The 27,463-nt window shown below is 55.0% G+C and overlaps 1 protein-coding gene across 6 annotated transcripts in view; it reads left to right on the plus strand.

Moving 5' to 3' along the window:
* SHANK2 (SH3 and multiple ankyrin repeat domains 2) overlaps window positions 1–27,463 on the plus strand; it is a 562,195-nt gene that overhangs the window by 513,259 nt on the left and 21,473 nt on the right. For 3 of the 6 annotated variants that reach the window (XM_081533759.1, XM_081533761.1, XM_081533763.1), the window contains 3 exons: window positions 26,247–26,382; window positions 26,928–27,008; window positions 27,275–27,283. In XM_081533759.1, the coding sequence (XP_081389885.1) occupies window positions 26,247–26,382; window positions 26,928–27,008; window positions 27,275–27,283 (226 nt within the window). The remainder of the gene's footprint in view (window positions 1–26,246; window positions 26,383–26,927; window positions 27,009–27,274; window positions 27,284–27,463) is intronic. The other 3 variants (XM_081533760.1, XM_081533762.1, XM_081533764.1) reach the window with 1 other exon arrangement.

Consider the following 27,463-nt stretch of genomic DNA (forward strand, 5'->3'; position numbering starts at 1 on the left):
CGCCCAACCAGCACAGAGAGGGGAGCCCACGACCTGTGAGCGGGCTGGGACCTGACCGGTTTCCCCCGGCCCCAGGGGGCTGCCGAGTCTCCTTCTCACGGCCCTTCCCCGGGACAGAAGCGGCCTGGCTGCCTGCTCTCACTTCTGCCGCATGCTTTTGAAATGCCACCTGGGTCCCTCTTTCTGTCCCAGCTCAACACTGGCCAGGGCCAGCACCCTGGTCATCTTATGGGATGGGGGGGCGTGGCTCCCGCAAAGCCCTGTCGGGCTGCCCGCTGTCCTTGCCCCCTCCTGAGCCAGCCCAGAGGACCCCCAGTTGTCCACAAGGAGCCTGGGCAGGTGGCTCTGCTCCGCTGGGTGTCCTGGGCTTAGTCCCTTGGGGCAGACTGTGGCCACGGATCCCTTGACAACTCTGGCTACAGGGGAGTCATTGATCCTCCCTCCCCCACCTCCGTGCTGTCCCTGCCCTGCCCGTGGGCGGCTGGCCCCGGGACCAGATGGCTGAGCGAGTGTCGGGCTGTAGCGCCAATCCGAAGTGAGTCAGCCACTTGGCAATCAGTCTTTCAGGAGTGGCTGAGTCCTTCACCTGCCCTCTGAGTTTGAAATCCACCAAGCAGGTAACTCACCTGAGCCTCACACGATGACTCCTGGACCCGGGGCTGGGATCCAGTGCACCAGACCAGCCCCCTTCCCCATCCCTGCTGCCCAGGGAGCCCCCAACCCCAAGCTGGCGGGGGTCTCCACGGGACTGAGGCGGCCCAGCCACGCGCCTGCTTCTCCACTTCACTCGGCGTTAGTGTGTGTGAGCGTCGTGGGGCTGCCTCAGGAGACGACCACAGCCGGGCGCTGCAAGCCACAGGCATTTGTGCTCTCACAGTCCTGGGGCCCAGAAGTCCTAAATCGGGTTCACTGGGCTGAAATCCAGGTGTGGGCAGGGCTGGCTCCTTCCTGAGCTCGGGGAGGGGGGTGGGGTGTCCCTCCAGCCTCTGCCTCATCTTCCCGTGGCCACCTCCCCCACATTGTCCCCTCTTCTGTCTCTAAGTACGTCCGTGATTAGAGGTCAGGTCCGCACTAATCAGTCAGTCAGTTCAGTTGCTCAGTCGTGTCCGACTCTTTGCGACCCCACAGACTGCAGCACGCCAACCATCTCCTGGAGCTTGCTCAAACTCATGTCCATCGAGTCGCTGATACCATCCAACCATCTCATCCTCTGTTGTCCCCTTCTCCTCCTGCCTTCAATCTTTCCCAGCATCAGGGTCTTTTGCAATGAGTCAGTTCTTCACATCAGGTGGCCAAAGTATTGGAGCTTCAGTTTCAGCATCAGTCCTTCCAATGAATATGCAGGACTGATTTCCTTTAGGGTTGACTGGTTGGAACTCCTTGTAGTCCAAGGGACTCTTAAGAGTCTTCTCCAGCACCACAGTTCAAAAACATCAATTCTTTGGCACTCAGCTTTCTTTATGGTCCAACTCTCACATCCGTACATGACCACTGGAAAAACCGTAGCTTTGACTAGATGGACTTTTGTTGGCAAAGTAATGTCTCACTTTTTAATATGCTGTCTGGGTTGGTCATAGCTTTTCTTCCAAGGAGCAAGTCTTTTAATTTCATGGCTGCAGTCACCATCTGCAGTGATTTTGGAGCCCAAGAAAATAAAGTCTGTCTCTTTTTCCATCGTTTCCCCATCTATTTGCCATGAAGTGATGGGACCGGATACCATGATCTTAGTATTCTGAACTGAATTTAGGGTCCACACTAGAGCCAGGGTCATCCCATCTTGAAAATCTTTTTACAAATAAGGTCACATTCATAGGTTCCCCGGTTAGGGCACAGATCTGTCTTTAGGGGGACACCCTCATCCCATGAGGCCTAAATTCTGGGTGTTATTGGGGAGACCCCTGCAAGGGGCTTCCAAGGAGGGATGCTCAGGGGATGTGGGGGCAGGGTGTGCTGGCTGCTGAGGCTGGAGAGTTCAGATTAGAAAGCAGCTCGGGAAACCTGTTGCTCTCCTTCCCAGCCTACCATCTACTGCATTGGTCCCAGCTTCGTTCATCTTCCTTGGGCCCCCTCCTTATGCACTCTGCCACTGCCCTGTCTCCCCTGGAGACCCTCCCCTTTTGCCTGCCACACACAGGATGAGGTCCCAGGCTCCTCGTCCCCAGCCTCCGCAGGGCCTGGCTGCCCCAGCCCTACTCTCTGGCCTTGCTCGAGCTTTGCCTTCACTCTGGAGGCTGCCCCACTCTCCCCAGCAAGGCTCCCTGTGCAGTACCCACTCTTCCCTGCCAGGCTGCCCCTCTGACCTTCTGTGTCTTCATCGCCTTCCCCTGGCACTGGGTCACCTGGGCACACATCCCGTCTACATACTTCCTGGACCAGGTTGCAAACAGGTCCCTCCCAGACACTCACTCAGCAAATGTGTCCACTAAGGCATGCCTTGCCCAGGTGAGCCGGCTGCGTCTTGGAGGCTGTAGAGATGGGAATATGTCCATGCGGGGCCATCACTTGGGTTTCCTATTGGGGGAAGTGGAAGGGAGATGCGGACAGACTGGCCCCAGCTTACACGTCATGTCCCCACCTGTCCTGGAGGGCTGGGTGTCCTCTCCTGGCTGAGAAGGAAAGAGAGTCCAGCCTTCCTGAAGAGCTGGTTTAGGTAGTGATTCATCCTTCTGGCTCCTTATCAGGGCTGCAGGCATAACGTCACAGAGACCAGGACCCAAAGGCAAAAGGATGGGGAACCTCTGAGTTGGACAACACCTTACCAGGTTTCTCAGTGAGGGACTGGCTTCTACTTTGGAGATAACCACATTAAACAGCAGTTTTAAAACAAATAGAAAGTTATTTGATCTCTTAATCTGTAGTTCACTGTTAGTAGCTCAGTTGTGTCCAACTCTGCGACCCCATGGACTGTAACCCGCCAGGCTCCATGGGATTCTCCAGGCAAGAATACTGGAGTGGGTAGCCATTTCCTTCTCCAGGGGAGCTTCCTGACCCCAAGGGTCAAACCCAGGCCTCCTGCATGGCAGGCAGATTCTTCACCATCTGAGCCACCAGGGAAGTCCAAAAAGTATGTGGGAAGTGTTAGTCCCTCAGTCATGTCCAATTCTTTGGGACCTCATGGAACATATAGCTCCTCTGTCCATGGAATTCTCCAGGGGAAAACACTGGGGTAGGAAGACGGGAGCTCTTCCTGACCCAGGGGTTGAACTCAGGTCTCTTGCATTGCAGGCAAATTCTTTACCACCTGAGCTTACAAGCAGTAGTTCAACAGGTCAAGCATCCAGTAGCTTGAATTATTGTGGCCATCACCTCTCTGTCACAGAATGGCTGCTGGAGGTCCAGCCTTAGCATCTACATTCCAGTCAAGAAGGCCAAAGGAAATGACCGATTAGCACCTATATTAGAGAAGCCAAACTTTCCTAGAATTGCCAGCAGATTTGCACCTGCATCTCCTTGGCTAGAACTCTGCTGCACATCCCCCAGCAGTTTCAAGGGAGACTAGGAAATTATTCACTTAAGAATCTGGGGACATTGCTGCCCCAAACCACATCAGGATTACAGCAAGATGGAAGAACCCAGCCATTGGCTGGGTGCTGGGCAGTCCCAGAGCCAGACATTTCCAAACCTGTTCCCTAGAACCCAGTGCTTGGGAGCCCCTGGAGGAGAGCGAAGATGAGCAGACCATGCCCCAGCGCCTTCCCCAGCTTCATCTGGGGGGGCTTCTCCTTTATCCGGGGCACAGCCTGAAACCCTGCCCTTGAAGGGGCTCAGGAAAGGCCATGTTTGTCTCCTTGTGGGAGAAGCAGTGTCTGCTTTGTTCTGCCCCCCCATGGCTCCCTGGCCCAAGAAGTCAGAGCCAAATCAGGGGTGCCTGGCTCCCGAGCCACGCGGAAGGCATCAGCCGGCTTGAACCCCAAGTGCTGACCGGGAAAACTGAGTGTGGGGAGCAGGCCTGGGCTGTGCGTCTCTGTGTCCACCCGACTCCCAGCTGCAGGCGGGGGGCCGGCTTCTCTGCCCTGGGGCTCTCAGGAGGTGGCAGCTGGACTCTCCTGGGGGCGGGGAGGGGGGAAGCGCTCAGCTGGCCTGGGTGGCGGCCCCCTGGGGACCGCACAACAGCATGCCGCCCGCAGCCCCCAGCCTCCGAGGAGCGGCCTCCAGCCTGCAGAGCCAACCCACACGCTGACGCAGCTCCGGTTTTATTTTAGGCCCAGCCTCATGCTCAGCACAGTCCAACAGACTTGAACTTTAACAAAAAAAGAAGCATGACGGGCCCAGCCTCGCCCTGCGTTTACAGCTGGCCCAGCCCCCCGGCTTCCGGCCATGTGGGGTCGGCTCAGCCTGAAGCCGGGCAGAGGTGGGGTGTGCAGGGGTCTCCTGGGCTGATGTCCTCCGGCAGCCATGGGTGGCCTTCAGCCCTGGTGACCAGACCCGTAGGGCAGGCGTGCTGAGGTCCAATGGCGCAGACCTGAGGGTTCTGGGCGTGTCCTCAGGGCCCTGGAGGGGAGCATGCATGTCTGCGGGGTCAGGCCCAGCGCCCCCCTCGCTCACACAGCCTCACCCTGGTCCACACTCCTCTCCTTAGGCCCCTGGCCGGTATCCACGTTTTCTCCTGGCCCTCCAGAGCCTGAGGTCCTTGCCTGTTCTTCTCAGGCTGTCGAGCCCCCTGAATGTTGGGCTGGGCTGCCCGCCTGGCTCTCTACAGGATTCGGGGACCTCCCGCATCCACATTGCGGCGATGGCCCAGGCTCCCCCTTAGTCCATCATCCTCATAAGTTGTCCGTTCACAGCATGTAACCCAGTGCTCAACCTCACAGACATCAGCTGGTCCAGGGGATGGAAGGATGGATGGATGGACAGACAGACAGGTAGATAGGTTGATGGGAGTTAGGGTGGGTGGATACGTGGGAAGGTAGGACAGGAGGACCGGCTGTGCGGATAATGCCTAGGTGGACAGACGGATGGATGGATTAATGGATGGGTAACAGAAGGGAGGGAGCGTATTTGTAGGAACTATATCGGACTGTGGGCTTCCCTGGTGGCTCAGCTGGTAAAGAACCCGCCTGCGATGCGGCAGACTTGGGTTCGATCCCTGGTCGGGAAGATCCCCTGGAGAAGGGAAAGGCTGCCCACTCCAGTATTCTGGCCTGGAGAATCCCATGGACGGAGGAGCCTGGCGGGCGACAGTCCATGGGGTCACAAGAGTCGGACACGACTGAGCGACTAAAGCAACCACCCAGAGACTGGGGGAGGGGAAGTGGGCATGACAGCTCATGGCTGGGGGTTTACTCTGGGGGCAGCGAGAACGCTCTGGAAGCAGCCGGAGGGGTGGGGGCACACAGTACTGTGGGTGAACGGAATGCCACTAATTACAAAGGGGGACTTTTACATTATGTGAATTTCACCTCGATTTTGTTTTTAGTTTTATTTATTTGTTTTTGGCTGGTCTTCATTGCTCTGTGGGCTCTTCTCCAGGTGCGGGGAGCGGGGGCTGCCCTTGGTTGCTGTGGGCGGGCTTCTCGTCGCGGCGGCGTCTCTTACTGTGGAGCGCCGGCTCTAGGGCGCTGGGGCTCAGGAGCTGTGCAGGGGCTGACTGCTCCGAGGCGTGTGGGATCTTCCAGGATCAGGGATTGAACCCGTGCCCCCTGCACTGGCAGGCGGGTCTTAACCACTGGACCTCCAGGGAAGTCCCTCAATTTTTTCTAAGGTCTACATACTCAAAAAAAAAGAACAAAACGGGAGCAGGGAGGGGCCAGGTAGCTGTTGCAGATAATCCCAGGGGTGGGCAAGGGCAGGAGGCTGGACCCCCTGGAGCCTCACGTGGAGCCGGCAGGAGGCTTGAGCAGCCCCACAAGTCTGTTTCTTCGGCTCCCTAGGCTTCAGGGGAGACGTGAGCTATGGGGGACCCGGGTTCTTCCCTCAAGGTCTCCGCCAGGCAGCTCACCCGCGGGGTCTGCTCTCCCGGCCACACTGAGCCACCAGTGACCTCATGCTGGGGGAGGGGAGGGGCGCCAGTGGGCCCCCACCCCCCCGCCGAGAGGCGTTGGTGGCCCCACGGCTCAGCCCTGGGCTCGAGACCTGGCTTTGGCGGCAGGAGAGACGAGCAGGTGGTAGGGGCTGTGATACAGGCCAGACACCACCCGATCTGGGGGCCAAGGACGCCCCCTCGTACCCTGACGGAACCACCAGATCCAGGGGTGTTGAGAGCTTACTTTTTTTTTTTTAAGCCCATGTGCCGATTGCTCATGTCAACTGCAGTTTCTTTCTTTTTCTTCATTGTCTCTTTTTCCGGTGAAAGGGCTTCAGCACAAAAAGTGCGTGCCCAGCGCTGGGGTCCTCAGAGGGCCTGTCCACGGGCTGGCCCCCAAGAGGGGCCCGCCGGGGCAGGCAGTCAGCCTGCCCTGTTCACAGGGGCCTGGTGTCTGTTCTGTGCTTCTCAGGGAAGCAGTTGGCCAAACTGTGTCCTTCTACAGGGGGTCGTGGTGGCTCCGGGCACAGGTCAGCACACATAGCTGTGGCAAAGCCAGAGAATTCCCAGAGACCTTGTGAGGACGTGACTGAGCCGCGGTCCTGGGGGCTGAACTGTGTCCTCCAGAAAGATGTGCAGTCCTGACCCCCCAGCCCCTCGGACGTGACTGTATTTAGAAAGATTGTAAAGGAGTGATTATGCTGAAGCTCCAATCCTTTGGCCACCTGACGGAAAGAGCTGACTCATTGGAAAAGACCCTGATGCTGGGAAAGATTGAAGGCGGGAGGAGAAGGGGACAACAGAGGATGAGATGGTTGGATGGCATCACCGACGCGATGGACATGAGTCTGAGCACGCTCCGGGAGCTGGTGATGGACAGGGAGGCCTGGTGTGCTGCAGGCCATGGGGTCGCAGAGAGTGAGACACAGCTTAGTTACTGAGCAACAAGGGTGTTTCCACCACTTGGCTGTTGTGAAAATGCTGCTCTGGACGTGGGTGTGCAGATGCCTGTTGTAGCCACTCTTTCACGCCTTTGGGGGACAGACCCAGGGTTGTAATCGCCGGGGCGTATGATCCTTCTGTGTTTCACGCTTTATTTATTTGGCTGCGCCGGGTCTGAACTGTGGCAGGCAGACTCTTAGTTACAGCATGTGGGCTCGAGTTCCCTGACCAGAGATCGAACCTGCGCCCCCTGCGCTGGGAGCACAGAGTCCTAGTCACTGGACTGCCGGGGGAAGTCCCGTGTGTTTCACTTATTTTTTAACATTTTGTATCTTTTCTTTTAAGATATTTATCTATTCGCTGTGCTGGGTCTTCGTGCTGTGTGCGGGCTCTCTCTGTTGTGATATGCTGTGGGTCCTCATTGCAGTGACTCCTCCTGTTGCAGCTCACGGGCTCCAGGGGGATCCAGGGCCAGCAGGGAAGCCCCCGTGTTTCACGTTTGAAGGAATCTTCAAATAGCTTTCCACGGCAGCCGCCCATGGTCCATGCCCATCGGGCGCTCACTGTTTGGTGTGGGAGGTGGACTGTGTGGGCTGAGGCATTGTTAGGCTGGGCCTGCCTCCCTCGGGGCCTGCCTCCCTCGTAGGGAGACCCTTCACCTCTTCTTGGCTGGGACCCCACTTTAGAATCTGATGAGTACGGGGGCCTCGCCCTTCGAAAATGCACACAGGCCCCCAGTGTTGTCCACGGCTTCACAGCAGGTTGGAAAAGGCACCCTTTGGGGAAGGGGGTCCCAGCAAGATGAGTGGAGTGCAGGCTGGGCAGGGGCCCCACCCCGGGGGGACCCTCGTGCAGTGAACAACCTGCGTGGTCATCCGGGGCGGCCCTGCCTGCTGACACCCAGAAGCGTGTTCACCCCCTCATGGACTGGAGATGTTCCCGAGAGCAGTGCCTGGGTGGAAATGCATGTTCGGCCAACACAGCCTCTCACCGCCAGGCAGGGCCTCCTCTCGCCCGTGTGCCGTGAGCCTGCAGGGAGGAGGCCCAGGAGGGAAGGTGCGTGGAGCCCTGCGCCAGCCTCTGCCCTGGGCACACGAGCTCAGGACCCGGAGCAGGGCAGCCTGGCTCCCAGGGCTGCAAGACGGGGACGAGACACGCAGGTGGACGGCAGGGCCGAGGAGCCTCTTGGGTCAGCGTGGCGCCAGCCAGCCAGTGAGCGACAGTGGACGAGTTGCTTTCAGCCCCTGTGTGACGTGCAGACGGGACTCCCCAGGGCCCCGCCTCTGCTGAGCTCTCACCCGGTCACACCACCAGGTGTCCTGGCCCTGGCGGGGGAACCAGCATGAAGCACAGGGTCCACCACCCCTCGGGGGGGACCTCGGCCTCACACTCCTGCCTGCAGCGGTGCTCCGTCCCGGGGTCCCCACCTTCCCATCGAGTCAGGGGAAGGGGCGTCCATTTGTGGGAAATCAGCCACGGGTCACCCCGTTGCCCGCCCTGCCCCAGGCTCAGGAGGCACTTGTGTGCGTTTCCTTGGTCCTCTGGGACCCTGTGAAGTCACCCACTGTCGGCCCATTTTAGAGACAGACACCATGCCCCAAAGGGCAGCTCCCAGTGACCCGTGGAGGGGCACGGAGCTGGGACCTGGTTCCTGGACCTCAGACCATGACTTTCCCTTTAAAACATAAAATATAAGCGTGAGACTTCCCGTCTCCACCACTTTCAAATGCCCGGTTGAGTGGTGTTAGGTGCAGTCATTCGCACGGTTGTGCAGCCGTCGCCCCGTCCATTCCCAGAGCTCTCATCTCCCCGGACTGAAGCCCTGCCCCCAGCAGACACGCATCTTCCCTCCCTCCTTCAGCCCCGTCCCTGCCCCCCGCCCCATGAATGTCGACTCCAGATCCTCCCATGAGCGATCGCCCAGAGGTTGTCTTCTGGCGTCTGGCTTCTTTCCCCGAGCATAATGTCCTTGAGGTTCGTCCACGTTGCAGCAGTGTCAGAATTTCCTTCCGTTTTAAGGCTGAGTGACATTCCCTTGTATGGAGGGACCACCCTTTCTCCCTTCCTCCGTCCACGGACACTTGGGCATTTTACACGATTTAGCTGTCGGGAGTCACGACGCCATAAACATTGGCACACGGGTGTCTGTTCAAGTCCCTGCTTTGGGACACATACCCAGAAGGGTTCCTGGGTTTTATGGATATTCTGTGCGTTTTTGAACAACCTCCACCCTGTTCTCCACTCCCCCATCCTGCGTCCCCACCAAGCTCTTTCCTTTTGGGATGCAGTCCGGCCGTGTTCCGTGGACGTTTGCCTGAGACCAGGCGATGGGTGAGACAGTGGCGGAAGGACAGGTGTGCTGGGTCCCCAGCGTGTCTCCAGAGAGAACCTGGAAACGTGTGCGTGAACTTAACCCGCTCTGGTTATGCCGGGAGCTTCCAGTGACAGAGAGCGGGTCTCCAGCGTGTCCCTGAGGTTCCAAGTCCCCCATTTTGCCGATGAGGAAGCTGAGGTTCCATCTGGGAGTCCAGTGCCCTAGGGCGCTTGGCCTGGCCCTGGGGTCAGCATGGTGCAGCCACCGCCCCGTGAGCCGGCAGAGGAGGGGCCGCTAGCTCAGGAGTCAGCTTGGCGGGACGGGTGGGCACAGCCCATCCCACGGGCTCACCGGGTGTCCCCAGGCTCCCTCCTCAGGGACCTTGTGTCTGAGTCACGGGCAGCGGGGATGCAGGAGGCCATGAGGCTGGCACAGAGGCACCTGCCATGATCAATGCCCCCATAGGGGCTCCACCAGCAGCACCCCTTCTTTCAAGCCCAAGTCAACCGTAATTACACATGTCGGTGCCGTGGGTGACGCGGCTAGAGGGCCTTTTGTAGCAACTGCCCTTCTGTGTTAAGAGCAAAAGGATTCTCTTAAACACAACTGTACGTCAGCCACAGATTAGGATTCCCCAACCTGAGTCAGGCCCACCTGAGCCCACACCCTCCCCGGGCCCTCAGGGGCTGTTCCGGGCCGGGCGGGGTCTCCCCCCCAGGAGCGGGCCTGGGTCAGCCCCTACCCATCCCCAGTGGCTGGGGTCACCAGAGTCTCGATTGGGCACCCTCTTTGGGAGGCTTAAGGCGAGGGGTCCTGGGAGGGTGGGGGGAGCCCAGACCAAGGCTGCAGGCCCCTGGGCCAGACGGAGGAGGGGCCAGAGCAGCGTCCCTCCCCTGGGGCAGCTGAGGCCCTGGGGCATCTGGCCTGCAGCTGAGGAGGCCAGGTTGTTGGCACATCGCTGGGGTGGCGGGGGGCGGTGCAGGGATGCAGGGAGGGGCACGCAGGGAAGGTGCCCTTGGAGGGACAGAAGGGATCAGGGGCAAGGAGGTGGGACGAACGGGGTGAGATGGCTCAGGCCCCCACTGCGGTTGTTCTGGAAGGGGGGGTCCCTCCTGCTTCATAGGTGGGGAGGGACCCAGCCCTGCCCTCTCCCCACCCCTACCCTGTGAAGGGAGGTCCTCAGATTCAGGAGCCCAGGTGGCTCCTCACCCCTGGGGTATCAACCTGTCCGTGTCCTATGAGGAAAGAGAGATTCCTCCTCCTTGCACCCCCGGGCCAGCACGCCCCACCGAGGGGTGGATGCCCGTTCCCTAACTCCCTGGAGTCCGACAGGGACAGGCACCCTTCAGCACAAGAGGGGGATCAAGGGGAGACACCCTTCAGCCGGCTGCCCCCAGGCCGTGGAGACGGGGCGGGGGCTCCATCCGAAGGGACGAAAGCAGAGCCTCTGTCCTGCCCGGGGGCCCTGTCTGCCTTCACCGTCACCCCCAAGCCCTTCATTTCTCCCAAGGCCGCTTTCTCTCACTGTTGTCGCGGTGTGACCAATGCTCTGGACAGAAAGTGGGGAAAGAGGAAGAAACAGCCCCCTCCCAGCCCGCCCCTGAGCTGCCGACCTGGGGCTCACGGAGGGGGAGGGCGGTGCTGGGTGCTGCCCTGGCATCGGGGCAGGCCACTGCCTTTGCCGTTAGTCCGTCTGCTGTGTTTGGGGCTGGCTCAGGACGAACCGAGGAAATGGTCCCTCCCCCCAACCACGTAGTCTCGGCAAGTGGCACCACCACTCAGGCCTCAGTCCCTTGAGGCCCGCGAGCCAACAGGTGTTTCTCAAAAGAAGTCACATGCAGGGTGGGGCCTCAGGCGGCTCCAGGGTCCCCAAGCTCTGTGCCTGCAGGACACCCCTCAGAGCATCCCCTTTGCTTGGACACTCAGCATCACCGGGCCCCTGGATAGTGGCCGAGTGACCTGCCCTGCAGCCTGGGACCTGCTGCAGACTGTCCACGCTCTCACCCTGGGCCCCGCTCGGCTGCAGCCCCACAGAGGGCTTTGTAGGCGGGTGGGGAACACATGCTCCAACATGGCGCACGCTGCCTCCAGACCCCAGAAGGGCTGCCAGGCCTCCTGCGTGTGTGTGTGTGTTCACCTGAGCCCGTGCGGTGCAGTCCTACCGCCCACCCGACCGCAGAGTCTCCAGGGCATCTCAGAGCACTTTTGTGGGGTTCACCTCCCCTCTTGCATTTACGGATGAGGCATCAGAAGTGCCTGCTGCTTCCAACTTATCAGACACACTCCCCACAATGTCATGCGCACAGGGACCAGCGAGGCACTTCGTGGAGAGCCGGGCTGGTCAGCTCTCTGCGGCAGAGTCAGACCCAGCATGGCCCCGAGGCCAGGCCGTGCGGGGGGGCGGGGCTGGGGCGCTGCTGGCGTACTGCCCACGGGGTTCAGTGATGTAACCGTGGCGGGTCCTCAGCGCAGGGACACCCCGCTGGTGCTCACTCAGCGTGCTCTCACGTGAGGACCTGGAGTCGTCCTTCGTAGAGGCAGACGGTAGGACGGTGGAGCGCCTGCTGGTGTGCAGGCCCCGCCCCCTGCTTCACAGTGAGCTGTGAGGCCCAGTGGGGCACACGCCCTCCATGAGCACGCCAGCCCGAGTGGACACGGACACGCGTCCACGGCCCCGCCACGCGCCTCGACGCTCAGCCAGGGCGGGGAGGAAACCGCCGGCTCTGAGCCCGTGCCGGATGCTAGGCCCTCGGGCTCGCTGGGACGAGGAAGCCCTCCGCTCCCAGCCTGGGGTCTTGCCTACAGCATCTTTACAGGGGGTGGGGACGGGGCTGCGGGGCTGGAGCAGACCCCCAGCAGAAGCCGCTGCACCGTGGCAACCCGGGCTGCTGAGAGGGGCGCTGGGGGGCCGGGGCCCCCTCTCGTCTCCCGGAGTGGTCCCAGGAGGGAGTCCCGGGAGGGTAAAGCAGAGTCACCCTGGACGAGGGACGGTGCCTGTCTCCCTCCTGTCTCCCTCCTGTCTCCTGGTCCGGCAGCGGTACAGCGGAGGGAATAGACGCACTCCCGGAGGCCAAGGCGAGCTCAGGGCATCCTTGAAGGAGCACAGCAGGAGTCCGGCCGCCTGCGTCTGAGCCCCAGCGGGCCCTGCCTGGAGCTGGGGGCGGGGCCCGGGCTCAGAGACCTGGGTCTGGAGGGATCACCTGCTAATCAGGAGACAAGACTGGGGTTTGAATAAACTGGTTGGAGACAAGTGAGGACGCGATCACGCCCCAGCTCCTGCGTGTGCTCGCACCCTCCGCCAAGCCCGCACGACGTGGCCTGCAGCATTTCCCGAGGGCGGGCAACAGCCCCACTCAGTCGGGGGTCTGCCCACCGGCGCCTTTTGAGTCGTGTCCCACGGGCACCTTTGCACGTGGATTTTCAGAGTTTTCAGGGACCTGACTGGTGAGGCCCAGCGGAGAGTCGCACCTGCGTGGCCCTCTCCCGGGGCAGGGGGGCAGCAGGAGGCATAAACGCTGAGGGCACAGGGGTGAAAAGCCCACAGCAGCACAGTCTGGGAGCCTGAGGGCATGGGGACTCAGAGACCCCAGAGTGCAGGGTCCTGGGCCGCAGCTGCAGAGCACGCTGAGGCAGACCGCCCCGAGGGGCCCCCGCAGGCAGAGGCCCAGCAGCACCCGGGTCCCCTGGAGACAGGGGGGACCCAGGGTCCAGCCAGATGGAGGAACTGGCCAGGACCACGGGGGCTGTCGGGGAGCCGAGCGTCTCCGCACGCAGCCCGGCACCCCTGGTCCTTGCCGGTTCCCTCATCTGGCTGGACCCTGGGTCCCCCCTGTCTCCAGGGGACCTGGGTGCTACACACGGCCCGGCACTGCCTCTGGGGGTGCATGGTCACATGGAAGAGAGAGGGCAAGAGACGGGTGACCAGAAGGTGGGCAGTGGACACACAGGTGTACACACGTGTGCACGCATGTGCTCGTACACACACGTAGGGACACACGTAGGTGCACACAGGTATTTGCTTGTTTCTTCTTTTTAACAGAAGGACAGTCCTCACACAGAAATGTTACGGGGGTTTTTTTTGCATGTGCTGGTTGAAAAAGAAAAGAACCACATTTATTTTACAAGGTAGTATTCTCTTAAAGTATTATACAGGAATGTTTTTTAATTTTGTGTCTCCTCGGGGTAGAGCACGGGAAGAGAGAGAAAAGACTTTTCTGAGGACAAATTGCTGTAGATTAGATTATGAAATTGGGTGAATACTTCACAATTAAGCCAGCAGTTTAAAAACCAAAGTAGTATAAATGAACATAAGCACAAATGAAACTAATGGCATTAACAGGGAAATTATTTCAAGTATCAGTTTGTATACCGCTGCACAATGAAAAGAAATCTTACTCTTGTCAGTAATTTTATTGTTAGTGACGATACTGATGATGTTCGCCTGAAACTGTCTAATGATAGCGATGACAGGTGATAGATAAATGCCAGGTAGATAGAGGGATGGACAGATGGATGGATGGACAGACAGATACATAGATAAGAGGGCAAGAAAATAAGTCATTACCTTGTTGTTCAGTCGCTAAGTTGTGTCCCACTCTTTGAGACCGCATGGACTGCAGCACACCAGGCTTCCCTGCCCTTCACTATCTCCTTGAGCTTGCTCAAACTCATGTCCATTGAGTCAGTGATGCCATCCAACCATCTCATCCTCTATTACCCCCTTCTCCTCCTGCCTTCAATCTTTCCCAGGATCAGGGTCTTTTCCAATGAGTCAGTGCTTCACATCAGGTGGCCAAAGTATTGGAGCTTCAGTCATTAGGAACCCAGGTTTTTTTTAGCGAAGATAAAGAGATACAAATATAAAATCAAAGAAGAAAAACCCCGCTACTCTAAAGGTCAGCTGAAATGATCTATAAACTCACAAAGAGCCTTGAACACGTAACTCAGCAGCAAGCAGGGGCAGTGTTGAAGATGCTCAGAGTCTCCTCGTTGGGGAGAAACCCCACAACACCTGATGGCTACTCAAAACCGTCCAGGTCATCAAAGCAGGGCAGGGCTGAGCTGTCCCAGCCCAGAGGAGCCTAAACGCCACGTGTTGTCCTGGGTGGGACCCTGGGGCAGGAAAGGGACACTGGGTAACAAGTAAGGAAATCTGAATTAAATGTGTGCTTTAGTTAGCAACAGTGTATCAGTATTGGTTCACTGATTGTGACGGAGGTGCCATCTTTATGTACCTGTATGTACCGTGTTTGTAACAGGGGAGACAGGGTCAGGGGCGAGGGATTCCCTGCTCTAGCGTCACGATTTTCCTCTGAAGCCATTCTAAAATCAAAAGTGTGTTTAAATACAAAACATAGTAATTGCAGTGGCTTCAGATGGATCGAATATGTTTGTTTAAACATCCCTGAATTCATAATGACACCTCTGAAGAATGAGTCGCTCTCTTTTTAAATTCTGCCTGGAGTGTAGTTGATCGGCGGCGCTGTGTTAGTTTCAGGGGTACCGTCAGGTGGCCTCGGTTATGCAAACACATACATCCATTCTTTTTTAGGTTCTTTTCCCATGTTGGTTATCACAGAACATTGAGTAGAGTTCTCAGTGCTAAACAGTAGGTCCTTGTTGGATACCTGTCTTATGTATAGGTGTGTGTGTGTGTGTGTGTGTGTGTGTGTGTGTATGTGTGTGTGTGTGTATGTGTCTGTGTGTGTGTGTGTGTGTGTGTGTATCACAAGCTTCTGATTTACGCCCCCCCCAACCGCACGTTTCCCCTTTGGTAACCGTGAGTTTGCGTTCGATACCTGTGTGTCTGTTTCTCTTTTTGCAGATGATAAGTTCATTTGTTTCACTTTTTTCATTGGATTGCACGTATGAGTGCTATCATTTGATATTTGTCTTTCTCTGTCTGACTTACGTAATTCACTTAGTATGACAGTCTCTCGGTCCATCCGTGTTGTTGCCAACGGCATCATTTCGTTCTTTTATGGCTGAATAATATTCCATGGTGTCTGTGTACCACATCTTTACCCATCTCTCTGTCAGTGGACACGCAGGCTGCCTCCATGTCCTGGGTACTATGAATGTGCTGCAGTGAGCCCTGGGTGAATGTGTCTCTTTGGATTACGGTTTTCTCCAGGTATGTACCCTGGAGCGAGACTCCAGGATCACATGATAGCTCTATTTTTTAGTTTTTTAAGGACTCTCCATCCTGTTCTCCACGGTGGTTGTACCAGTTTACATTCAAGAATGGGTCACTTGAAGGAACTTGAAGGAAGAAGTTCATTACTCTGAAAACTGGCAAACAGAAAGGAAGAGTGAAGCATGCATCTTACCCTTCTTAAAGAAACTGTCCCTCAGGGCAGTCAAACAGTTGAGAAGGGGAAGTTTCTCTTTACAGATTATTCCAAATGATAAATGGAGAAGGAACACCCTAAGTAGAATATCACCATTTTACAGCCCCCGGGTAGTAAATGATCCAGGCAGTGACCATTGGCAGCTGCCAAAAATGTTACTGACCAACTAACGGGGCGTGGGTCAGGCTGACCATGCCCGAACCCATCATAAGTCTGAACATCCCGGAAAGCCTCGAGCAGACACTCGGGGGCTCTGATGTGGGGCACACAGCCCCACCCGGGACAGAGCAAAGCTGAAGCGGGTGCCAGCCTCCAGCCTGCAAAGGATGGGCAGACAGAAGACAGAGGCGGTCAACAAAACCAAGAGGCTGTGACAGCTTCGCTGCCTCAGCAAATGGGCCGGGAGGGAATAAAGGAGGAGCGGGGGAAGGCTGCAGAGGGAAAAAGACTGAGGAGTCACGCCAACAGACGCAGCGTGTGGCTCGGGTTCTGCTCCTGGTCCCAGTGAAGCGGCTGTCGTCTTGGGGACACTTACGAGACAGCTGGGAAGACCTCCAGCCGTGACGGGGTACTTCCTGACCCAAGGAGTGAGGGCTGCATTTTAGGTGTGGTTGTAGTATTGCAGCTGTGCTTTTAGTGTGAGACTTTGTCTTTTCACGCAGAGCTGGCGGACTGCTTTGAGGCAGGGTGAGAGGAGGCTGGGGCTTGCGCCAGGAGGACCCGTGAGGGTGAGGGGGCGGCTTGGAGGCACTAGGACCCTCCCCCTGATTACGCTGGCACTGGCTGATGAGGCCTGTGGTACAGAGCAGTCTCTCTGCTCTTGATTACTCGTGGGACAACGTTCCATAATAGGAAATGTAAAACTGAAAGCGCGATCGCTCAGCCGTATCCGACTCTTTGCGACCCCGTGGACTGTAGCCTACCAGACTCCTCCATCCACAGGATTCTCCAGGCAAGAATACTGGAGTGGGTTGCCATTTCCTTCTCCAGGGGTCTTCCTGACTCAGGGATCTAACCGAGGTCTCCCGCCTTGCAGGCAGACGCTTTACCCTGTGAGCCACCAGGGAAGCCCTTTTTAATTAATAAGCTATATCTCTGAGCAATTTTTTAAAAAAATTATTGGCGTATAGTTGATTGACAATGTTGTATTAGTTCCAGGTGTACAGCAAAATGAGTCAGTTATATATATACACGTATCCACGCTGTTTAAGATTCTTTTCCCACATAGGCTGTTACAGAGTGTTGAGTGGGGTTCCTTATGCTGAACAGTAGGTCCTTATTAGTTACCTGTCTAACACATGGGCTTCCCTGGTGGCTCAGACAGTAAAGAATCCACCTGCAATGCGGGAGACCTGGGTTCGATCCACAGGTTGGGAAGATGCCCTGGAGGAGGGCAAGGCAACCCACTCCAGTATAGTAGTGGGTATTTGCCAATCACAATCTCCCAGTGTATCCCTCCCCCCCTCACCCCCTGGCAAGCATGTTTGTTTTCTATATCTGTGACTCTCCTTTTGTTTTAAGCAGGTTTTGAATCTATAGGGAAAAACTGAGCGGAAAGTACAGAGTTCCCTCATCCCCTCTCACTCCTCCCTACCTACCCATTTCTGTAGTTTTAACATCTTGCTCTGATGTGGTACATTTGTTTCAGTTGATGAACCCACACTAATACAATATGGATAGGTTATTATTAACTAAAGTCTACACTAGGGTTCCCTCTTGGCAGTGGACAGTCTCTGGGTTTGGACAGATGTCACCATTGCAGTCTGTACAGAGGAGCTGGTCACGGCTCTAGGAATGCCCTGTGCTCCTCCTGTTTATCCCTCCCTCCTCCCAACCCTTGGCAACCACTGATCTGTTTATGGTCTTCACAGTTTTGCTGCTTCCAGAATGTGATGTCGTTGGCATCATACAGTATGTAGTCTTTACAGACTGGCTTCTTTCACTTAGCAGGTGCGCTGAAGGTTCCTCCGAGTCTCCCAGGGCTTGAGAGCCCATTTCTTTTTATCACTATAACAGTCCATTGTCTGGAGGTACCGGTTCATTGATCCACTTACCTACTTGGCTGTGTGTAAGTTTAGCTGACTATGAATAAAGCTGCTGTAAATGCCCACGTCCAGGGTCTTGTGTGGGCAGGAATTTCAGCTTGGGTGAATGGTCACCAAGGAGCCTGACTGCTGGGTCATATGGTGATAGTATGTGTTGTTTTATAAATCACTGCCGAACCGTCTGCCAGATGGCTGTACCTTTTAGCACTTACACCAGCAATGAGAGTTCCAACTGCTTCACATCCCTGCCAGTATTTGGTGGTGTCAGTGTTCAGGACTTGGGCCGTTCAAGTAGGTATATGCTGGTGTCTCATTGTTCTTTTAATTTGCATTTCCCTAATAACATATGATTGGGGAAGGAAATGGCAGCCCACTCCAGTGTTCTTGCCTGGAGAATCCCATGGACTGAGGAGCCTGGCGGGTTGCAGTCCATGGGGTCACAAGGAGTCGGACACGACTGAGCGACTAGGCAATGACATATGATATTGATCATCTGTGTATCTTCTTTGGGGGGATGTCCATATATTTTGCCTGATTTTTGTTTGGGTTATTTAAGAGTTCTTTGTGTATTTTGGATGCCAGTCCTTTATCTGATATGTGTTTTGCAAAAATTCCCTCCCCATTTGTGACTTGCCTTCTCCTTCTCTTCACAGTGTATTTTGCAGTTTTTCTTTTTTCTGGGGTCTTGTTTATCAATTCTTCCTTTCATGGATAGTGCTTTTGGTGTCTTACCTCAGAAGTCATTGCTAAATTCAAGGTCACCTAGATTTTCTTTTACATTATTTTCCAGAAGTTTTATAATTTTTGTGTTTTACGTTTAGGTCTGTGACACATTTGAGGTTAATTTTCTGAAAGGTATAAAGTAAGGTCTGTGTCTAGAATTTTTTTTTTCTTTTTTTGCATGTGGATGTCCCATTGTTCCAGCACCATTGTTGAAAAGACAATCTTTTGTCCACTGAATTGCCTTTGCTCCTTTGTCAAAGATCAGTTAGTGTATTTGTGTGGGTCTATTTCTGGGCTCTCTATTCTACTCTGTGGATCTATTTGTCTGTTCTTTAACCAATATTTGATCGGTGAAGTTTTATAGTAAGACTTGAAGTCAGGCAATGTCAAGGACCTGACTTTGTACTTCTTCAGTACTGCATTAGCTATTTTGGGTCTTTCGCCTTTCCATGTAAAGTTTAGGATCAGTTTGTCAGTATTCACAAAATAACTGGCTAGGATAGAAGTCAGGTCTTTGGCGGGTGCGGGGAGGGGTCCCTTAAATATGAGCTTCCTGTCAAGGAGCACCAGACATTGGTGAAATGTGAATGACAATTAATATGAAAGACAAAGCCCAAAACAAATATATTGTGAAGGGAAGGAAAAGAGGAAACAGATTATGCAGGGAGAATAAGATCATGAAAAGACATTATTAATATGATCACTCAGATAAAAGATATTGCATCTTTTAAGAACAAAATGCTCTTTTATAAAGTAACAGAGAACAAAAGAGCTCTTGAAATTAAAAAATATTATAGCAGATATGAACAGTTTTATAGATTGAAAAAGAATCTTTCAGAAAGAGAAAGATGTGGAAAGTTGGAAAGATAATTTAGAAGGTCCAGTGTGTGCTAAATAAAGGTACCTCAAAGAGAAAATGAAAGAAATGTTCAGGAAATCATTGAAGGAAACCTTCTAGAATGGAGGGGTGCAGGTTCCCGATGGAAAGGGATTCATGAGAACCCAGTATGAGAGATGAAAACAGACACACACCCAGGAACATCAGCAAATGCCAGAAAACCTGGACCAAGAAATCATCTTCCAAGGTTCTCTATCTTGGGGGAGGGGGGCAGTCTTTTTAAATTTTTTTGTCTGTTTCATCAATTAGAGAAAAGGGTATTAAAGTTTCCTACTATGTTTGAAGAGCTGCCTGTTTCTCTCTTTAATTCTGTCAAACCGGGCTTCATTATATTGAGGCTCTGTTACTGTAAATGTTTATGCACCTAGTAATGGATGACTGTTATGTCCTCCTTGTGACTGACCTCTTGTATCATTATGAAATATCCCTCTTTATTCCTGGAAATGCTTCTTTCCTTAAGTCTGTTTTTTTCCCAGCTTTGTTGATATATAAATTACATACCACAAAATTTCAGCCTCTTGAGTTACACAGCCCAGTGGATTTTAGCATATTCAGAGTTGCGGCAGCCATCATCGCCAGCCTAATTTGAGAACGCTGTGTCACTCCAAAGAGGAATCTCTTGCCCACTGAGGGGCTCATTCCTCCAGCCCATTTGGCTACTGTGAATAATACTGTTATGAACTTTTGTGTACAGGTATTTGTGTGATTGTGTTTTCAGTTCTCTTGGGAATATGCAAGGCCAGGAGTTTCTGGATTGTATCTTAACTCTAACTTTTTGAGGAACTACCAAAACACTTTTCAAAGTGGATGAAGTCTACTTTGTGAGATATTAATATAGCCACTCCATCTATGGGAATTTTTTTCCATTCATTTCCTTTCAATCTGTGTTGAGTGTGCCAACAGCATATTTGGGCCCTTCTTTTTCATGTTTTTTTTTTTTTTGATATCTGCGTTTTATCTGGAGTTTTATCGCATTAATTTCTGTTGCTGTCCAGCTTGCCTTCGGTTTCGCTTCAGCTCTCCTCCCTTTTCTGCTTTATTTTGGATTATTTGACCACTTTGAAAACTCCATTTTATCTGCTTTTAGCTCTGTCTCTTCCCATTCTCTTCGGTGGTGGCTCTAGGATTATAGTATATACATCCTTAACTTTTTCCATCCACTCAGAATTCACAGTGCACACTTCACATAAAGCAGAAAAACTTGACAACCTGAGAGATGTATCTGCCTCGATCCTACTACAATTGTCCCAAGTACATCTACCCACATTAGAAACCCCACAGGACAGTATCATTTCTGCCTAAAAGAGTCATATCTGTTTAATAGGGATGCAAGTCATCTTTCATATTTTGCCAGGTGTTCATCATTTCTGATCTCTGAGCCTTCTGAAGGCTCATCATCATTTTCCTCCAGCTTAGAGAACTTCCTTTAGCATTGTTTGTAGTGCAAGCCTGCTGGCAACAACTTCTCTTGGTTATCATTTATTTACAAAGGTCTTTATTTTGCCCTCATTTGTATTTTCAAGTGGTTACAGAATTCTGGGTTGACAGTTATTTTTTTTACAGTTTAAAATGTTCCAGGCTATTCTTGTCCCTGTAGTTTCCAATGTGAGATCCGCAGTGGTTCAGATCACAGTTCCTGTGTAAGGAATGGGTCCTCCTCTGCCTGCTTTAAGATTTCGTGTTCTTTGCCTTTCAGCAGATTGACTGTAATGGGCCTGGGCCTGACTTTTCTCTGTGTTTATCCTGTTTGGGAATCACTGGGCTTCTTGAATCTGTACATTAATGTCCTTCACCCAATCGGGGAACTTTTCAGCCATCGTTTTTTGTCTTTCTCCCTCTTCTAGGACTCTTGACTTTCTCCCCTTCTGGGCCTCAATTATCATAATCTTAGACTTTCTGATGTTGTCCCACAAGTCCTTAACACTGTGTTCACTTTTGAAAATCTCCTCTCTCTTCATATTGGATAAGTTCTATTTCTGTATTGAAGTTCACTCTTTTCTCTGTCATATCCATTCTTCTATTAAGCCCATCCAGGGTGTTTTTGCAGATTCCCTGGTGGCTCTGGCAGTAAAGAATCTGACTGCAATTCGAGAGACCTGGGTTCGACTCCTGGGTCAGGAAGATTCCATCGAGAAGGAAATGGCAACCCACTCTGGTATTCTTGCCTGGAAAATCCCATGGATGGAGGAGTCTGGCAGGCTACGGTCCATAGGGGGTCACAAAAAATCGGACACGACTGAGCGACTTCACTTTTCACTTTAGTGTGTTTTTAAATTTCAGATACTGTGGTTTTTTCAGCTCTAACATTTCTTACTTTTTTTCTTTGCTGAAATTTCCTAGTTTTCATGCATTAAGAGTGTATTTTCCTTTAGCTGACTATCGTTATAATAGCTGCTTTAAAATCCCGGTCTAATAAATCCAACACCGTTGCCATCTACGTCTGTATTATATCCCATATATAATATTATATCCTGTATTATGGCAACTCTGTACATCATCATTTGCTACATTTCTCACATGAGTGCTGATGTGTTTGTTTTAGTTGATAGTTACCTTGGTTAGATTCAAGTTGCAAACTGTCTCGGCTCCTGTGGCAGCAGCTCAGATATCAGGTGTTTCAGCCTTATCTGCAAGCAGCTCTGAGTCGGCCCTCTGCACACACAGTTCGGATGTCAACCAGAGACTTGGGAGGAGTTTACCCAGAGAACGTGGAGCCACTTCTTCTCTGGCTCTCTTCTCTCTGGGACTCTCCCTTCACTTGAGCAGCTGTGGACACAAAGGGCTGTGTCCTCTGATTTCTCAAACCAGAAAGGCTGCCCTTCCTAACAGAGCATCAGGTGACTTACACCACGCTGCGTCCACGGTCCAAAGTTTCAGCTTTTTACTTCCACCCAAAACGTGCCCACCTGTGTTCATGCCCCAGAGCTTCCAGGGAACTGTTTCTGTTGGTTTGGGTTTGAGGATGAGGGGTCTGTATTCTGTCCAGACTTTATGAGCTTACTTTTACCTCACCCTCCAACCTCAAATTTCATACCCCAGGCAAACTACTAATCTAACTGTACAGTTAAAGCCATTTTCAAATAGACAATATCTCAAAAAAGAAAATCATCTCCCAAACTTCTTTTATTACAAAAATACTAGAGACTGTCCTCTACCAAAAAATGAGGTTCTGAATCAAATATGTATACATACATGGGGTCCAGGATTCAGAAGATCCAAGACAGTACAGAATCAGGAATCCTGAGGGTGACTGACGGAAGCCCAGGCCAAGAGAACACTGAACCACACCGTCAAAGAAGTCTGCAGGAGGGGTTTCATCAAGACGGCAAACTGAACACCCAATGTACCAGGTTTTGAAAAGAGAGTTACGTCATTAAGGAAGTGTTTGGATTTGAATTACTGTCAAGTACACAGAAAATTAAACCAGTGTAAAGACACGAGAAAATCACTTCATTCCAGGGAAAACAAAATGCACTGGAAAAGACAAAGTCAGCATGCTACACGGTTCACCTACGAACAGACAGCACGGTATAGTTTAGTCCCTAACTCGTATCCGACTCTTTGGCGACCCCATGGACTGTAGCCCGCCGGGTTCCTCGGTTCGTGGGGTTTCCCAGGCAAGTATACTGGAGTGGAGTTGCCATTTCCTCCTCCAGGGGATCTCCCCAGCCCAGAGATCGAACCCGCATCTCCTGCATTGGCTGGCAGGTTACTTTACCACTGAGCCACCTGGGAAGCTAATAGTCGTGATGTAAACGCTTCATGTTGATTGGTTAAAACTACCATGTAACCATCACCAGAGGACAGAAGTCCTGGGGAAGTGGTGGGGTGAAGAATTCTCCGCGGAGGGTGACTTTGACCTCCCAGAGGACAAAGCCTTCTTGCTTGTCACAGCTGGTGGATTTGGGGGAAGGGGGGCAGAATTTGCTGGATCTAATGGACACAATGCAAGGATGCAACACTCTTTGGTGCACACCCGAACAAAGAATTAATTGGTCCAAAATTGCAGTAGTGCCACAGCTGAGAGAGCAGAGCTAAATCATCGTTTTCAGTGGCAGCGTCTCAGCAGATGATATCGAAAGCATCAAGGAGCAGCAATGTAAACCTGGTCAGAGCTGCAGCAATTGGATACAGACAGAATTGGCTTCAAGGCTTTGATGAGAGGTGGGGCAGGGTGGTGGGGTCCTCTTGGCTTTGTAACAAAAGCCTTAACAGAAGTCTGCCTCTAAACTGTGTACACACACAAGCTGGATACTTAAGTGGAGGAAGAATTACTTGATGCAAACGTGTGTAAAGGCAGGCAGAAGTTTCCTGAACCAGGTGGCGGCCAGGCTGGTGTCCGTGCCTCTGCCAGGATGTGGCCGTGGTTATCCATTAATCGCACCGTCTTGTATGTGAGAACTACGTACGAAGAGAATGGTATGCTTCTTCCCAGTTAGCAAGATCTGTGATTTGCGAGTAGCTTCTCTCTGCTCCAAGGCTGGAACCTTCAGGATCTGGTGTAGCCTGTGAATGTGGCGGGTGGTGAAGGCGCACGCCTCCTGCTGGCAGCATGCCAGAATTGCAAGCTTGGTGTGGTTTTATTTCTTTTTAATATTTTTGAGGGACAGTGTACTTCAGGATGGGCTTTGCTGGTGGCTCAAGTGGTGAGGAGTCTGCCTGCAATGCACGAGACCCAGGTCCGATCCCTGGGCTGGCATGCCAACCCAGACAACTGAGGAAACAGCAAGCACTTAAACCCACTCACCCTGTCACCACACGAGCAATTTGCAGCTTTAAGGATGGTGGCTGGCTCCAGAGTCCCGTTCTGGCTCAACTGAAGCTTCAGCTTGTTTGAGGCTGGGAAACCGAAGCCCTCCTGTCCCTCTGCAGTGGGAGGCTGGAGCGGCCTGTTCCCATCCTGCCTGGTGGTCCCGGTCTTGCTGATTCCAGGCTGAACTGTTGTTTCCAGTGCCTCTGTGCCTTCTTGGAGGAGGGCTGTGTGTCTGCATCACGGCACAGCCACCTGGCCCTCTGTGCTGTCGCTGTTAGCGTGCTCAGCTGAACACCAGCCGCTGACCCACAAAAGCCCCCACACCGCCCACAGCTCTGACCTTGGTGCGTTTCTGGCTTTTGCGGCCAGACTCTATCCAAAGCTTACGGCCTTGCACTCCAGGCCCTGCTGGGTGGGCCTTGGGCCGCTCAGAAGCTAGGCATTCCCTCTACCTGCTCCCCACCTGGTTCGCCCTGCTCTGTGCCCCCCGCCATCTCGCTGGCCTGCGCTAGGCCAGTGTCCACGACCCTCCCCACACCTCCCCCCACGCCTCCACCCAGGAGCCTGCCTCCTCTTGCCCAGCCCTCCTCCCCGGGGGGCCCTCAGCATGGCTGAGAGGACTCTGTTCGCTGACTCACGTGCAGTTCGACTCCCCTGTGAAAATGTAAGCGCCCCAGCGGGCGGGGGCGGACTGTCCGCCGGGACCTCCCCAGCCCTCTTTCCTGGGTTTAGTGGCCGTCAGAGCAAGAGTGAGGGTTGGAATGAATCTGGAGCCTGTGGGGGGACCCAGGGCTGAGCGGGATTCCGCCCAGGGAAGCCTGCAAACAGCGGTCTCCTCTCCCGGTCAAACCCTCTGTCACCCTCTCCTTCCACTGATCTTCTTCCTGAGTTCATCTGGTTTCCTGGTCACCCTGAGAAAACCTGTGAGAAAGGAGAGCGGCTGGGAGTCACCTCGCAAAGACACGGCAGCCGCCCAGAATCAGGCGCGCGTCCCCCCCTCCTGGGCATCCCTCGGCCCCCGGGAGGGAGGCTGCACCCCAGGGCAGGGGAGGGGGGCCAGCTGTCCCGTATGCCCATCCAGGCCTGAAGGGGCTCCCGGCCCCCGGACAGCCGGGCTTAAGCAGGGCAAGCTGGCCTGAACGAGGCCCGCTCGTGTCCCGGTCATCAGAGCTGGGCACCTAGGGTAGCTGTTGCATCTGCGAAGACCACCACGCTTGTGAATCTGTGGCTACACTGCACTGACCACGTTTAAGGAATCCACAGCAGGCTGAGAAGTAGATCAAAACAGGGCTGGGCAGTCACAGGGGCGCTGGGTGTCGGGTGCTGCTTATTCTTTGATCACCTGGGCAGTGCTCAGAGTGGTCACAAGCCCTCCGTGCCCAGCACTCACACCAGGAGCTGTGGGGAGGGGACTGCAGAGGGCAGAGGCCACCTGGGCGGCATGTCAATGCCGGGGGCATGAGGGAGGGGGCCGGGCTGGCGGCATGGAACCCAAACCCTGGAGATCAGGGGAGGTAGGTCAGGGGGCAGCTCGGCCCCCCGCTCTGAGCCGGGTCTGCCTTCCGCTCGGTGGTGGGCTTGGGAGAGGTGGAGGGTGGGGGGCTCAGGCCCCACCGGCCCACCAGACGTCACTGGGGTCCTGTCTGCCTTTGTGCCGCGAGCACCATCACAGTAGGGACGGATGGGGGTCAGAGGGCAAGAATAGGCTGTGACAGCCGAGGTGGTCCTGATGACCCTGGTGTCAGGGTCCCTGGAGCGGTTGTCCCTCCTGTGAGCAGAGTGACCCATCAGCCTCAGCGCCTTGCCAGCCAAGCTTGCTGTCTTCTCTGGCCCCTGGACCAGAGAGGAGGCAGGAGGGAGCACCCGGAGGGAACGGGGGTGTCCGGGCGAGGGACGAGGCAGCCATGTCGCCGTCCCTCCTAACCGTGCCCGTGGAAGGCCACGGCATGCCCCTGGGCAGGGAGCCTGTGCTGGGCTTTGGCGTGAAGCTGGCCGCCCAGCAGCTGCCCTGGGTCTGCCCGGGTGGACGCCTCCGAGGCTCAGGCCGCCCAGGAGGCAGTCCTGTCCCCCTGGCAGCTGCGGGGACGTTCACTCCCGGGAAGCAGCCCTGGCCGGTGCCCGGCTGGAGGCCCGGCCTCGCCCTCCCGGTTTCCCTGAGGACCCCCCCCCCCGTCGCTGCCACGGGGCCCGCCCGCCTGTGACCCCTCCAGCCGGGCGCCGTGTTGCCCCGAGCTCACCACCCGCCTCCTCTCCCTGCAGGTGAACAACGAGAACGTCGTCAAGGTCGGCCACCGGCAGGTGGTGACCATGATCCGCCAGGGAGGGAACCACTTGGTCCTCAAGGTGGTCACGGTGACCAGGAATCTGGACCCGGATGACACCGCCCGGAAGAAAGGTGCCCGCCCGAGGGACGGGGGAGCGGGGCGGGGGCCGTCTCCCCTGCCTGCTGTGCTCAGGCACCTGCAGGGCGCCCATTGCTCGCCCTCCAGGGGCTCCCAGTCCCCCACTGAGAGCGGGAAAGGGAGGTTAGGAGGCAACTCGGGCCTGCCCACAGGGTGGCAGCGGCCCCAGGCCAGGCTGTGCTCAGCCGACAGATGGGCGCCTGGGGCTCCCACTCCAAACAGTTGCATCGGCCACTGCAGCCGTTCACAGCCTGGGCCCGGGGACGGCAGAGGTCCGAGGGCCCGCCCGCCTCCCCAAGAGCGGTCACAGCTGGGGGACACTGGGCCTCAGTGAGGCCTGCAGAGGGGGGCCAGGAGCAGGCCAGACGCACCCCCTTAGAAAGGAGGCTGGAGACGCGTGTGAGAACTTCCAGCGCTTCCCATGACCACTGCCAGCTCCCCTCCCCGGGGCCAGGCCCTCCTGAGCCTTCTGGAAGGGCGGGAGAGGGTGGCATCCCGGGGCCAGGATCTCACCTCCGTCTCCTGCCCTGGCCCCCAGCTCCTCCGCCTCCGAAGCGAGCTCCAACCACGGCCCTCACCCTGCGCTCCAAGTCCATGACCTCGGAGCTGGAGGAGCTCGGTAAGTGCCGGGTCCCGCCTGCCCCGGCCCAGCACCCGGCGCTCCCGCGGGCTGGCCTCACAAAGCCTGTGCATGGTCCCCCGCTTGCCCGCTTGCCCCTCTCCCGGCCCCAGCGCCCGGGAGGGTGTCAGGAAGCCTCCCTGAGCGCGGCCTCCCGCGCTGGCCCCCTGCGTCCCTCCTGGGCTTGGGGGAGCTTCGTCGTCCGGCCTCCTCTCTCTTGGTTTGTCTAACGTTGTTTTGTTTTGAATTTTTGGGCCTCTCACTAGTGGACAAAGGTAAGCAGACCCCTGCGGTCTAGGGTGCCCGCAAGATCTTTCTTCTCGCGTGTGGCTCGGACCACAAGGCCGTGGCCCCAGGGGCAAGCACAGACAGCAGTGGGCTGGTGGGCTGCAGTCCAGGGCACGGGGCTTGCTGGGGCCTTCTCCAGAGACCACAAGGGACAGAGGGCTGTGGCC

The sequence above is a fragment of the Giraffa tippelskirchi genome, chromosome 10 (genome assembly GCF_054371585.1).
Source record: "Giraffa tippelskirchi isolate mGirTip1 chromosome 10, T2T-mGirTip1v1.2.pri, whole genome shotgun sequence".
Taxonomy (NCBI): domain Eukaryota; kingdom Metazoa; phylum Chordata; class Mammalia; order Artiodactyla; family Giraffidae; genus Giraffa; species Giraffa tippelskirchi.